Source organism: Pelmatolapia mariae, linkage group LG20 (assembly GCF_036321145.2).
Source record: "Pelmatolapia mariae isolate MD_Pm_ZW linkage group LG20, Pm_UMD_F_2, whole genome shotgun sequence".
In the NCBI taxonomy this organism is placed as follows: Eukaryota; Metazoa; Chordata; class Actinopteri; order Cichliformes; family Cichlidae; genus Pelmatolapia; species Pelmatolapia mariae.
The window spans coordinates 11,025,692-11,040,107 of NC_086244.1; the positions used below are offsets into that span (position 1 = coordinate 11,025,692).

Here is a 14,416-nt window from a genome sequence, read left to right on the forward strand (position 1 = left end):
AACACAACAAGAGAAATAACTCTGAACGTTTCACATTAAATTCGTACATTTATCATAAAAACAGGAAAAAGACTTGAAAAAGTCGTGTTTTTCCTTCCAGGAACCACAAGGCTTCACTTTTAAAGGTGAAGTGTGAAAGAAATGGACATATTTGAAGTCCAACACCTTTTTCCAGTCACATGATTAAAGCAGACAAACTACAAGCTCATTTTCATTCCAACAAGTCATCTTCTGACCTGGACTAACAACACTGGTCTCTATGTGCAGCTGGCTGTGAGACCAGTGCTCAGGGAGCGTCTACAAAGTGCAACACTGAAAGAACATCACACACTCATTTGCTTCCAGCACTTTCACACAAACATCTACTGTCATTATTGTCACCAAACTCTGTGGATCCTTTATTGCAAATTCAAATGGGATCAAATGGTCAGACAAAAGAGGGTTATGAGGAAATATGATGAAATGTTGTGTATTAGCAGCAAGTTATTGAATCATTTTCCTCAGAAACCAAACAAAATGATTGACAAACATGTTTTTACAAACTCAGTGTTGGACTTGGATCAGCAGGATAAGCTGATGTTTAAAGGCATTTGAGTCTCGCTGTATGAGAGTCCAGTTAATTCTCAATATTTATGGATGATGTTCTTTCAGTGTTGCACTTTGTAGACGCTCCCTGAGCCTCACAGCCAGCTGCACATGGACCAGCTGACATTAGAGCATTAGAGGCGGCTGTAAAAAATGGATTTTCCTATTTAAATGGTTTTAATTTGAATAAAGCGATGTTGATTCATTCAATCCTGAATCGATTTTTAATATAAATGTATTTTGCCAGAATCTCAGGTTAAAGCTCCCAAAAGTATTTCAACAACAAGCAAACAGATAAAACAGTAAATGAGAGCAGCTAAACACACAGAGATGGAAACACAGAGCGTGGATCGTTCACTCGACGGCACGTACACGGACACGCCGTCGCGGCTGAAAGTGGACAGCTCACAGATCCTGAAGCTGCTGGTTTCATCTGTCTCCAACCAAAACTGAGTGAACCAGCAGCAAAAGAAGATCCAAACTACGCTTTACGTTTGATGAACATGGTCATGAATTCTCTCTGACTTTGACGTTTACTTCCTGCACAGCTCTCTCTCTCTCAGTGTACTTCAAGAACAGTTTACCTTCAAAAATCTGTTTTCTGCATTATTCACTGCTTATTACGCACCAGTCTGCTGTTGTGTTCACTGCTGTCGGCCTCCGAAAACAAAGCCTCATTTCTGCTGTTCAATACTGAAGAAATTGAAACCTTTTAAAATGATGACAGATTACAAACTCTCAGCTGTGTCTGTAATCAAACCTCTGTAACTTTGCTTCACTTCAGCAGCATCAGCTCATGTTCACATGTTGATTCATGGTTTGCTTCAGTTTTTGATCGACTGCAGAATATTTTGAAGGTTATCTGCTATAAAAAGCCAGAAGAGGAAAATCTGCTTCATGTGTTTCTGTTTGATCCTCAGTGACTTTGACACAAAGGCCTGTGCTGTGATGATCACACCTCTGATCAAGTCTCACAGTGTCAGCTTTGTTTTTATACATATGGATATGTGCTGATAAATGATCAGAGTTATAATATTTCCGACTGTCTGCTGTGTCCCGTGACCTTTGACCTGCTAGAGAGATTCAGCTGTGGATTATTCATTAGCTGTGTCCCAAAACGTCGGCTGCATCCTTCAGAGGACCCGGCCTTCGCGGTCTACGTGGGCTGGGTCCTTCGAAGACCGAGAGGGCCGGAAGTGCGAGGCTGTGAAGTGGGACGGTCTAGCCTTCAGATTTGCTTCACCGCTGTCTCAATGGAGTTTAATAAACTTGGCTGTCTGCTCCTTGCTATCTAAAATATAACAGGACACTGGCGTAAATTCTCGACCGTCCCACAGGTCTGTTTAATCAGTTTTCTGTTTGAGGTTTAATTAGCTGTGTGAAAATCCTGAAGGAACCCACCCGATGGATTAATAAAGTTTTATTTAATCTAATAATCTAACAACTTTAATCTCAGACAAACCGATTTACTCCGGAACAAATAAAACACCGAAAAAAGGCAAACAATTACATTTTTAAGTTATCCAAGTGACTTATATATCATGTTTAACCTGAGTAGCGAAAAAGCGAGGTTCTGAAAACGATGAAGCCAGGAGTCTGCTGCTCTTGGCTGCTGGAGTGACCATTGAACCGCCCGGCTTGCTATCGAGCGGGTGGGTAACAGACGTCTCAGAGAACGTCGGCGCACTTTTGCAAATATGCGATGTCTTGATAAACCAAACAGATATTTGCAATTTACACAGCTACTTTCTCACCTGAAAATATGTTAAAAGTTTATTTTCTGACCCAGAAAGATTAAAAAGACTAATTTTAAAATTTACTAGCAGCCGCCATTGTTGACAGCTGAAATTTGGATGGGCTGCGCTATGAATTCTGGGATATGGTGGGCCATGAAGGACAAAACCCGACCCATCCTTCAAATTCGGTGAAATGAAGGACGCATTTGTAGGCCGCATTTGAAGGAGTCGACGAATTGGGACAGCCTTCGTCTCCTGGCTGTGACGTAATCGGCCTTCAAATGCGGCCTCCGGAGGATGCAGCCGACGTTTTGGGACACAGCTACTGTTGTGTCTGATACTTAGAACTGTGAGGAAGAACACTACACAGTTAATCAGGGTCCCCTCTCTCTGAATCAGGAAAGGTGGGCAGGCCGCGTGTGGGCCACGGGCCATACGTTGAGTATCACTGTTTGAAATGTGAACATTGTTCTGCTACAGTCAATGGACTAAACCAGAGAAGAAGAAAACAGACTTTACCATGAAGATCCTCAGTGTGGATCAGTATAATATCAGCCTGATGTCTGCAGTTTAGTGTCAGCACAACTTTCACATTATATTCATCTCAGCACAACTAAAACATGATGACTGACCTCAGAGTTTCAAGTCCACATCCTGGACTCTCCAGGAAACCACACAGATGCTTCACTCCTGAATCCTGCAGCTTGTTGTTGTTGTTACTCAGGTCCAGCTCTGTCAGATGGGAGGGGTTGGACTTCAGCGCTGCTACCAGATAATCACAGCTGATCTCTGACAAATCACAGTCCCTCAATCTGTATAAAGAATGAAAGATGTAAGTTTATTAGACAAAGTGTGAGCTTGAAATCACTCAGTGTTTCATCATCTGTTCAGAGCTGAAGAAGGTTCAGAATGTAGAAGTTGAGAAAATGGAAACTCCAAACAGCTGAAGCCAACAGGAAGCAGCTTCAAACAATCACAACAAGAGAAAAAACTCTGAGTGTTTCACATTAAAGTCGTACATTTATCATAAAAACCGGATAAAGAATTGAAAAAGTCGTGTTTTTCCTTCCAGGAACCACAAGGCTTCACTTTTAAAGGTGAAGTGTGAAAGAAATGGACATATTTGAAGTCCAACACCTTTTTCCAGTCACATTATTAAAGCAGACAAACTACAAGCTCATTTTCATTCCAACAAGTCATCTTCTGGCCTGGACTAACAACACTGGTCTCTATGTGCAGCTGGCTGTGAGACCAATGCTCAGGGAGCGTCTACAAAGTGCAACACTGAAAGAACATCACACACTCATTTGCTTCCATCATCCAAACTGAAGAGGAAAAAGAGACGGCTCCCCTTCAAAGTAAAAGCTGCTCCTTTTGTACACAGTATCAAAGAAAGTCTACAGTATAACTTAGAAAAGACAGAAAAAAGTTTTGGTTGTTTTTAAATTGTGCAGAAATGAAACTACACTAAGCTCAACTATGTGACAGACATTTCATCCCATGTCAGTTTGGCCTCATCCTGGGCCGGATTATCCAGCACACACTCTGACCACAGGCCCAGGGGCCACGCACAGCTGGGCTCCATCCAAGAGACAGGAAACAAACCAACACAATAAGAAAAAGCACCATGTGATCTTCTTACATCTTCAAGACAAACATAGTAAAAACATGACCATATATATGTTTTCTGATAAAATGATAGGACAGGTAGAACAGAGTAAAGTGGTGGTGTTACAGCCTTTCTCCCCTCTGCTGTCGAGGCTGTTAGTCTCTCCCAAACTCAGCTACAGGACTTCCAAATGAATGAAAGCAGCAGAAGTGGCTTTACAAATGAAAGAGGAAGAGGAGAAGAAGAGGAGAGGGAGGCCACCCTGACCATCACTCCAGCTGAAAACATCACACTTCCATTAAAGTTGGTGAGAAAATGTTGAGCAGGATGAGCTGCTGGCTAATCTGGAGGCTGTAGCAGCAGCTCACAGTCACAGTGGATTTCCACTCATGAAAAAGCTCTGGCTGCTTCATTTCTCATCTCATATCAGAGACTTTAGTGAAGCTGTACTGTGATGCTTCCATATTCCAGTGAGGCCTCCAGAATGATTTCAGCTGTTCTGTACACACACTGTGTGCCCTGTATGGCTCAAAGTCTCTGCAGCCTGTTTTTATCTGCTATCATCAGATCTTCATCATCCTCATTCACATCCCTCACACACTCTACAGCCTCATCAGTACTGACTTCATCTTCACTGACTGATGGAGCACAACATGAACCTGTGGAGGCTGAAACACTGTCCTGTCAAACATCTCCCCGTCACCACTCCACTTCTGTCAGCCTTTAAATGAACCCTGCTCAAGTCTGTCACTTCTATTTGGAGCCAAAAGGAAAAACTGTTATTCAGTCGTTTGGAAAGACACAACATTTCCGAAAGCACTCAAACTTCTTCACATTTGTCTTCAGACACATCCTGAACATTTAGGAACTAAAGAAAGTTTCAAACATCAATCAAAGACCTGAAATATAGAAAAACAACAACAGCTGCAGTCAGTGAACTCACCTCAGAGTCTCCAGTCGACAGTTTGGACTCTCCAGTCCAGCACACAGAAGCTTCACTGCTGAATCCTGCAGCTTGTTCTCACTCATGTCCAGCTCTGTCAGATGGGAGGGGTTGGACTTCAGAGCTGAGGCCACAACTTCACAGTGAGACTCTGAGAGTCGACAGCGAGTCAGTCTGTCATGATAGAAAATATAAAATGTGTTATTATAAAAGCAGAAAATCTGCATTATAAACACAGACTGAATGTATATGAAGACAAAACAGAGTGAGGTCATAATCTGATGAACATCTGCTCTTCACATCTGTGCCTCAGCTCCTCTTACTGTGTTTAACATGACACAACGATTGAGTCTCTCTCAGACCTGCAGACTTTTAATGAGAATCTTTGTTTGGCTTTAATCTGCAGATGAAGGAAGAAGGTGGTGTCACATTTAGGCTTCCATAACGTCCACAGTCTGTCACTGAGATCTGATCAAGAGTCAGAGTGAAGACACACATTTGGACTGTTTCCTATTTTGAATCTGACTCCAGAACATTTTGAATGAGTTCAGCTCAGTGAAGAGTTCCAGCTGGAAAGATGATCTCTGTTTGCTACCTGCTGCTGTCAGGTACGACTGTTCACGTCCACACGCAGGAAAAACCTGCTGACTGTTACCAAACGGAGCAGAAATCTCATCACTGGACAATAATGATGAATGAACTCAGAGCTGCTGACATCAGATCTGATTTCAGGGGAACTAAACACAGAAATGATTGGCTCATTTTAGCTTTCTGAGCTATTATCTGCTGGTGTGTCGCTAGTTGGCAGAAAATGATTTGTATTCCTGTTGAGGGCTTCAGTGTTTATGAGTCCAGATCCAGGTGACAGCAAGTCAAAATGATGTCACCTGTCTGTGTCCAGCAGCAGCGTGTATTCATTTTGAATATTGTTATAACCTGACATGGATCAGTTTGTCTTTGATTGGTTTGTAAATGTCACTGTTTCCATTGGACCTGAGTGACGGTACAAAGACAGAGAGGGAGAGAAAAGAGAGAGAGGATGGAGACAGCAAAGAGAGAGCAAACACAAACAGGTGAGAGTGGACAGGTGACCAAGGTCAGCAACCAATCAGAGAGCTTCTGTCTGACCCACAGTCACTGATGATGACTGCACATAACCAAGCAGTGTGTTACTCTGATATCAAATATGGATCCTGCTCTTCTAATAATGATCATCAGATGATATTATTGTGTTATTTTGTAGCTGAATATGATGTTTGTGTGATTATCAGTGAAAGAAGCAGTGAGGAGGATGGAGAGAGAGAGACGACAGAGGGTGAAGTTAGAAACACTAAAAGGATTTTTCATGGATTTCATGGATGATTTGAGTGATTTCCAGCAGGACACTTAAACATGTCAGTGGACGTCCTAAAGAACATATTCACTGATATGAAACATGTCATTGAACAGGATTAATATCAGTGGAAACATGGTGGAAACAGCTGTGACTGCATGGATGTGACACACTTCAAATCTGTTCTCCACTCTTGGATTTGGGATCCATGGAGCTGCTGCTGAGTCTGTACAATAAAGGATGGTGTGGAAGGTTGCAGCGTACGGACACAAACACTTTGTGCTTACAATCTGATTTTATTTTCAAAATTAAACTACTAACCTACACTGATCAATGATGTTAATGATCACATCTGGACTCACCCAGCCTTTCTGCAGTTCCTCACAGCTGGAATCAGTCTCTGTCGTCCCTTCTCTGATGTTTTGTACTTCTGTAGGTCCAACTCATCCAGAACCTCCTCTGACATCTGCAGCATGAAGGCCAGAGCTGAGCACTGGATCTCAGAGAGTTCCTTCTCTGATCTGTTCTCTGACTTCAGGAACTCTTGGATCTCCTGATGAACTGAGAGGTCGTTCATCTCGATCAGACAGTGGAAGATGTTGATGCTTCTGTCAGGAGAGATTTCATCACTGTTCATCTCCTTCAGGTTGTTGATGACTCTCTGGATGGTTCCTGGACTGATCTCTGTCTGACCCAGCAGACCTACTAAGAGTCTCTGGTTGGACTCCAGACAGAGGCCATGAAGGAAGCGAACAAACAGGTCCAGTTGGCCATTTTTACTCTGGAGGGATTTCTCCATGACTTTAGTCAAAAAGACATCCAGTGATGTGAAGCTGTAAGACTTGAACATGTTCTTAAAAAAAGATCTGTTTTTGTATTCTTCTCGGAAATTCCCTAGAAAACCTTCTACCACCTTTGTCTTCCTGTTGGTGTGACAGTGGAACATGTAGACAGCAGCCAGAAACTCCTGAATGCTCAGATGAACAAAGCAGTAGACTGGTTTCTGGAAGATCACACACTCTCTTTTGAAGATCTCTGTACAAACTCCTGAGTACACCGAGGCCTCTGTCACATCCAGACCACACTGCTCCAGGTCTTCTTGGTAGAACATGATGTTTCCTTTCTCCAGATGTTCAAACGCCAGCCTCCCCAGCTTCAGAAGAACTTCCCTGTCAGCCTCCGTCAGCTCCTGTGGACTCGTCTCATGTCCCTCATGGTACTTGTTCTTCTTCCTCTTTGTCTGAACCAGCAGGAAGTGTGAGTACATGTCAGTCAGGGTCTTGGGCAGCTCTCCTCTCTGCTCTATAGTCAACATGTGCTCCAGAACTGTAGCAGTGATCCAGCAGAAGACTGGGATACTACACATGATGTGGAGGCTCCTGGATGTCTTCATGTGGGAGATGATTCTGCTGGACAGCTCTTCATCACTGAATCTCCTCCTGAAGTACTCCTCCTTCTGGGCGTCAGTGAAGCCTCGTACTTCTGTTAGCCTGTCAACACATGTAGGAGGGATCTGATTGGCTGCTGCAGGTCGGGAAGTTATCCAGACGAGAGCCGAGGGAAGCAGATTCCCCTGGATGAGGTTTGTCAGCAGCTGGCTGACTGATGACTTCTGTGTGACATCAGACAGCAGCTTCCTGTTGGTGAAATCCAGTGAAAGTCTGCTTTCATCCAGGCCGTCAAAGATGAACAAAAGCTGAGAGACAGCCAGCTTCTCGGCTGTGACCTTCTGTAATGTTGGATGGAAAACATGGAGCAGCTCCAGAAGACTGTACTGCTCATCTCTGATCAGGTTCAGCTCCCTGAATGAAAGCAGAACCACCACACTGACATGTTGGTTCTCCAAGCCCTCTGCCCAGTCCAGAGTGAACTTCTGCACTGAGAAGGTTTTTCCAACACCAGCCACGCCGTTGGTCAGAACCACTCTGATGGGTCTCTGTTGGTCAGGGAAGGCTTTAAAGATGTCCTGGCACCTGATTGGAGCATCATGGAGGGCGTCCATCTTAGAAGCTGTCTCCATCTGCCTCACCTCATGTTGGGTATGAACCTCTTCACTCTGTCCCTCTGTGATGTAGAGCTCAGTGTAGATCCTGTTGAGGAGGGTTCTACTTCCTGTTTCATCACTTCCTTCAGTCACACGTTCACATCTCCTCCTCAGACTGATCTTATGTTCATCTAAAACCTCCTGCAGACCAACATCTGCTGAAAGAAAGAAAAACAATGAGACTAAAGAGAAAGAAAACTCTTCAATGTCTGAACAACACAAGAAGTCCAGTTTTCAGAAATGAGTCCATCAGCAGACAGATGTTCAGTCTTACTTTGTACACAGCTGCTCTGACTGGCTGTCTGCAGTCCAGCTCTGCTTCTGGATCTTTCTCCACACTGTGCCGAAGCTCTGATGGTGACACAGAAAAGTCAAAGTGGAGATACTTCTGTGCACCTTTGATTAGACTCATTATAAAAAGGAAAAGTTTGAACACAGTCATGTTTCCAGTTCACTGACTTACATTTATTCCATGGACACTCACTCTAACCTGAACCACAGCTACAACCCAACATCGTTGAGGCCTCATCTCCTCCTTTCCTGACTGTAGAGCTTAAATATGCAACAACCAACAAATAAAAGAATTTGGTTCATTTCAAAGAAATTCACACGGTGACCAAGTAAAGTAACCGTAGTAAAGGAGACAACATCCCGTTGATGGTGGGATTATTTGAAAGATTTGCTTTAGTCACGTCACCAAATGCAGTTGAACCACCCGTGGATCCATGTTTGACCATCTACCACTCTGAGCTCTGCTTTTTAATCATTTTATTATTATCATCATTCATTTATTCATTCTTTGGAGGGGGGCTATTTCCTAATGCCGCCCTAATAAGGTGATGTTCAAGGGGAAATATAAAAGAAACTCTATCAGTGTTATTCATGAATAAATTAACAGATAAACTGTGAAGAAGAAAAAAACTGAGATTTAAAGGAGAGAGTGAGAAACTTGATCATCCATCCTCATAATACATGTTTATCAGTATCTGCTGTGACCATCCTGCAGTAATAACTACAAGTCTACATTTCTGTGACTGTTGATCAATCACAGCAGGAATCTGAGCTCATCTCTGCACACAGAGCAGCTTCAGCTCTGGGATAAACTGCTCGCTTCACGTCCTTCTCAGCTCACAGACACTCATCCTCATATTTTCCTTTAACATTTGATGGTATAATTCATCTGAGTTTACACTTTATCTGCATAAATACAGAAAAACCGACCCAAACACCATAAACCATCAGTTTCACCATGTAGAATATATTGTTGTTTCCTTGCTTTTAATTCAGAGAAAAACTCTGATTTTGATTTTCTCTGTTCTCTTTGCCACAGCCCATCCCAGCAGCAGCTGAAGCAGCTGACTGTCACAACACTGAACAACCTGGCTGGCACACATGTTAATGTTAGCCATTTAAATATTAGCAGTTAGCTGAGGCCACAAGAAGAAGAGGCCCTAGAAGAACAATGGATGATAAGATTAGATTTTCAAGACTAGGCAGAGACGTGTTTTCCTTTACTGTCTCTTACAGAGGAGGGAGCAGATACCAGACGAGGTCACGGAGGTACGGGGAGGATTCGCAGCAGACAGCAAGACTGCCACGTCCATGCGAGAGAGCGATGGCTACGATAATCTCTGTTTTTGTCTCATTATATAATGTTGTACAGCCCATTTGAGGGTTATCCTCTCTGTGAACCAGATTCTTGATTTCACACAGAGGTCCACCAACTCAATTTGATCAGTTATGGAATGATTTACCTCGACAGGCTCCTTCACTCGCTGCTTTTAAACCTGCTTTAAAACACACTTTTACTCCCTGACCTTTGACCCAGTGTGACATGTTGACTCACTACCTCAGACAGCTTAAAAATTGTCTTTTTGTTTTTTGGTGCTGCCTAAAAGAACCGTAAAATATCTGTCCTATATACAGTTATGTTCATATATTTTTGTACTACATCAGTAAACTCAAAAATATAGTTTTTAATATTTTAATCCTTATTTTTAAAACTGTTTTTGTCATTTTTCTTCTCTCATTGCATCAAAAATCATTATTTACACTGAATAAATGAGTCAGCAGCTCTCTTACATTGTTGCTGCAGGTTCATTACTGAACATTGGATTTATTTCTTTGGACCAGTCACTCCTCACAGACACACAGCTGGATGCTGCAGATCCTGCTCCATCCTCTTCCTCCATCTTCTTGATGTCAGGGTGGAGTTAGTCTGAGAGGTAAACACACACACTCAGAGGTGCTGTTGAGGCTGTAACCTCAAAGGGACTTCATGGTTAGAAATAAAGATTCAATGAAATGAAGCAGATCATAAAAACATGAGTTCCAACTTTAAAAGAAGCATCCACACGATGACGGCACAGTAGAGGAGCACTTTCTCTAACACACTGATTCAGTTCCACTGACACAAGGACACACACAGGAAGGCACACACACACAAGCCACTTCCTCTCTACTTACAGGAAACCAGCGCTCAGAGGAGCCCACCGGCCTCACATTTCACCCACAGACACGAACAGCGTGGAATTATTTTATGTAATAAGAAGAAACATATTCATGTTAACACTCACCTGCCTCAGCTCCACCTTCCTCCTCCTGCTGCTCTGAACGGAGGCTCAATACTTTCACTTTCACTGCTCCTCCCTAAACACAGAGGATGCTGGGACTTGTAGTTTTTTCCTTCCGGTGCGGTCTTCCTCTTTGTTTGTGTTTGTGTTCAAGTTATTTCGATCATGTAAACATCAACAGAACACATGAAGCCACACAGAGTTTGTATGTCGAGGTGGGTAGGAGGGTTTGAGGGTTTGGGGAGGGGTCAGAGGGAAGAGGTCTCTCAGTCTGGACAATCCACATTGATGGCATTGCATCTTTCAACGTGTTTGTGGGTCGATTTGGATGCTCCAGGTGTGAGAGCAGCCACTCAGCCTCTACTGCAGATGTGTGTCCCAAGTTCATCTAGTAGTAGGCTATGGCACTTGGCCACAGGTGGCAGCAGTGGACTGGCCTCCATTTGAGACTGCTCCAGCTGCTATGTGATAGTCCAGCTGCAAACTGAAGATCATATGCAAGTTTTGGAAATAAAACTGTACAATATAAAGCGCCTTGAGGCGACTGTTGTTGTGATTTGGTGCTATATAAATAAAATTGAATTGAAATTCAGAATATTCTTAACTTAGCTTTAAAACCAACCCAATCTAACTCTCCTCCACACTCAAAAACAAAGACAAACCAACTGACACATCTGAGTCCCTCACTTTCTTCAATCCACTCACTCTCACAAGCTCCACTTAGTCACACTGGCTCTGTTTATTACTAATTACTATTGTCTCCCCAGAAACACTTCCGTTTTGTTTTTTCCTGTTTCAGTTGTGTTTTTTGTGCTTTTGCAGTGTTTTTTTTATTGCTGGTGTTTTCTTAAGTTGCAGTCCGTTTGGCCTCTCAGGGCCACCATAGATAAAGGCCAGAAATAAATACATAACATCATTTCAATCAGTTTAAAGGTTTATTTGCAAGACACAAAAACAGAAAAAATTAAAAGTTACAAATGGATTGTGCATGAAACAGGAATTCAAATGTGGCTCAGATGTGTGCCACAAGTTCATCTGGCTGTAGGCTATGGCACTTGACCACAGGTGGTGGTAATTGACTTGACTCCATTTGAGTGCACACAAAGTAAACTGCACACTTTAGTTGTGAAGTGAAAACGCTAAAATCGCAGTAATAACACGTACGAGGGAAACGATAACGAAGACGAGATGCTCCTGATCGTTACTCTTGCTGTCCTGTTAATTGTTTGCTTTTGTTTTGGCGATCACCCGGGGAATGAGAATATGACCAGGTAAACCCGCGACATTTTTAAATAGTTTTTCGTTCAACAGCAACAAGACTGACGGAGTGTGTTTGAGGTAACCTCACAAATGTCAGAGATGAAATATTTGGTGTTTATTTGCTGGTTTGTCGGTAGCAGCTCCTTAAAAGTAAGTCTACCACAGATCTGTTTGACCAACGCCAGTTGATTTGGATCAGTGGTCCAAACAATTTGAACGATTGTTATGTTACCTTTTGTGTTGAGTTTGACTGATATTTGCTGGATAGCAAATGTTTTAAAGCTGTGCAACCTTTATCTGTACATAGCAGTTAAACTGTTTAGATGAATCTTTATTGATAATATACATTGTTTATTTATGAATTACTGTGTACACAAGAATAAGTTAATGTATGAAGCTAAACTGGCTGAAATTTTTGTATTATTATTGTGATTTTTTTTTGTTGGCCCTGTTTATTTAATGCAGGCCAGGTGACCCTTTAGGGGTTTAAAATGCCGAGCCAATGAACGGCTGGGAGCAGGAATCTTTCTTCATTGAAGCTTCCACTTCCACTGTTCTGGTAGGAAGTTGTCAAAGATGATGCTCTGCCTCCAGGCCCCACCCACCCGCCCGAGGTCATTATTCAATTACACTGATTTCCTTTTTCTTTTCTTTTTTTATTTGTTAGAAAATTTACTATTTATTTAAGTTTTTTAAGGAAATCTCCATAATCTTTTCTTTTTTCCCCTCGCCTGTCCTGTTTGGTTCTTTTGCCATCAGAATTATTGTCTAAAGGCAAAGAAAGATGCCCAACCGATTTACTTTACCAAATTGACCATCCCAGCCTATTGGTCTATTTGATTCACCTTTGCTTTTATTGTTTATTTTATTTTACTTTCACTTGCTACACACGGGACAGACTTGACTGGGGAAAAGAAAGAGGGAAATAAAAACAGCGGGGAAGAGGGACGGCGATAAAGGGCAAAAAACAAAAACCAACAAAACAAACAGACAAAAAATACATATATCAATCACCTGGATCACCTGTTGAGAAAGAAAAAAGAGATAACAAGCAAAGAAAAAGAGAGCAATATAATAAACAACATGATCTATGGGAATATAACAGTAAATACTAAATATTAAACATTATTGTGCAGCACGTAGGATCGACAGCGCACAGTGTGCTTTGAGGTAGCAGCCAAAAAGGGTGTAGTTTGTGTGTGTGAGCACCTGTGTGTACACCTGTGAGCATGAGCGCGCTTGTGTTTAAAAGCTTCTGTGGCGGGGCGTGGCCTGCGGATGCCGTGCAGGTGCGTCCGCCTCCTCTGCACGGCACCACAGCAGCGTCGGCGAAGCTGATCCGGAGGTTGGCCGCTTGGCAGGTGGACGGCACGGTTGTGCGCCCCGGCTCGCAGGCGGCTGGGCAGATGTCCGGTGGGCACCGGCCTCTGGTGGAGGTGAGGGCGCTCTGCTCAGCCCGCCAACCTCGGGATTCGGTGGCGCGGACTCCCCTAGCACGGGCACCTCCTACTTATCCTGCGGCTTCTCCGCCCCTGCCGGCTGGAGCAGCTCCCTGCGCTGCGCCTCCGCCGCTGCAGGCTGGAGCGGCTCCCCAAGCTCCTCGGGTATTGCCTTCGTCGCTGTCTCTCCCGGCTGGAGCAGCTCCTCGCGTGCCGCCGCTGCCGGCTCCTCGTGCGCCGCCTCCGCCGCTGCCGGCTCCTCAGCCTTCTTCCGGGGCACAGGAATGGGCACCGGGCCCTGCCGAGCCCCAGCGGCTCCCACGCGAGGTGTGGGAACGGGCGCTGTGGCAGGCTGCGTGCTAGCTGGTCGCAACCTGGGGGCCTGCACGGGCGCCTGCACAGACTGGATCTCCTCCACTCTGGCGCCATTGGGGAGCGCCGGTGGCGGTGGTGTCGGGCAGGACCGGATCAACTTCATCCTCTGCAGGTGGCGTTCAGTCTGGTCCTGCAGCTCTTCCCGTGTGCGGCGCCACACCGCCACCTGCTCCTGCTGTGTGGCCGCCAGCTCGGCCACCATTCTCGCCAGCTCCTCCCTCTGCTGGCCCACTCCTGGATCTGCCGTGCCTCCCGTCCTGGGTTTCGGCACCACTGTAAACGACCACGGCAGACCCGGTGACAAGTTCATGCTATGCAGCATACTTTATTGACTCACACGGTTGCTGTTCACAATGCTCACAGAGCTGCAGCTCTCCCGCTGCCCGCTCAACATTACCACAACAACAACGCCAGCCACAGGACCCAGTACAATATTTAATTCGGCGGGGCGTGATTGCGGATGCCGTGCAAGTGCGTCCGCCTCCTCTGCACGGCACCGCAGGCCACGCCCCGCCCCGC

General features: G+C 44.3%; 1 protein-coding gene across 7 annotated transcripts in view; it reads right to left on the minus strand.

The window, feature by feature from the left end:
* Positions 1–14,416, minus strand: part of LOC134619393 (NACHT, LRR and PYD domains-containing protein 12-like) — a 121,540-nt gene that overhangs the window by 7,082 nt on the left and 100,042 nt on the right. For 4 of the 7 annotated variants that reach the window (XM_063465220.1, XM_063465218.1, XM_063465219.1 and 1 more), the window contains exons 7-8: positions 4,874–5,047; positions 2,954–3,133 (exon numbers count right to left, since the gene is read on the minus strand). In XM_063465220.1, coding sequence (XP_063321290.1) covers positions 2,954–3,133; positions 4,874–5,047 — 354 coding nt within the window. Of the gene's footprint in view, positions 1–2,953; positions 3,134–4,142; positions 4,684–4,873; positions 5,048–6,568; positions 8,409–8,524; positions 8,602–10,332; positions 10,469–10,826; positions 10,900–14,416 lie in introns of those variants that run through there. The other 3 variants (XM_063465225.1, XM_063465224.1, XM_063465227.1) reach the window with 3 other exon arrangements.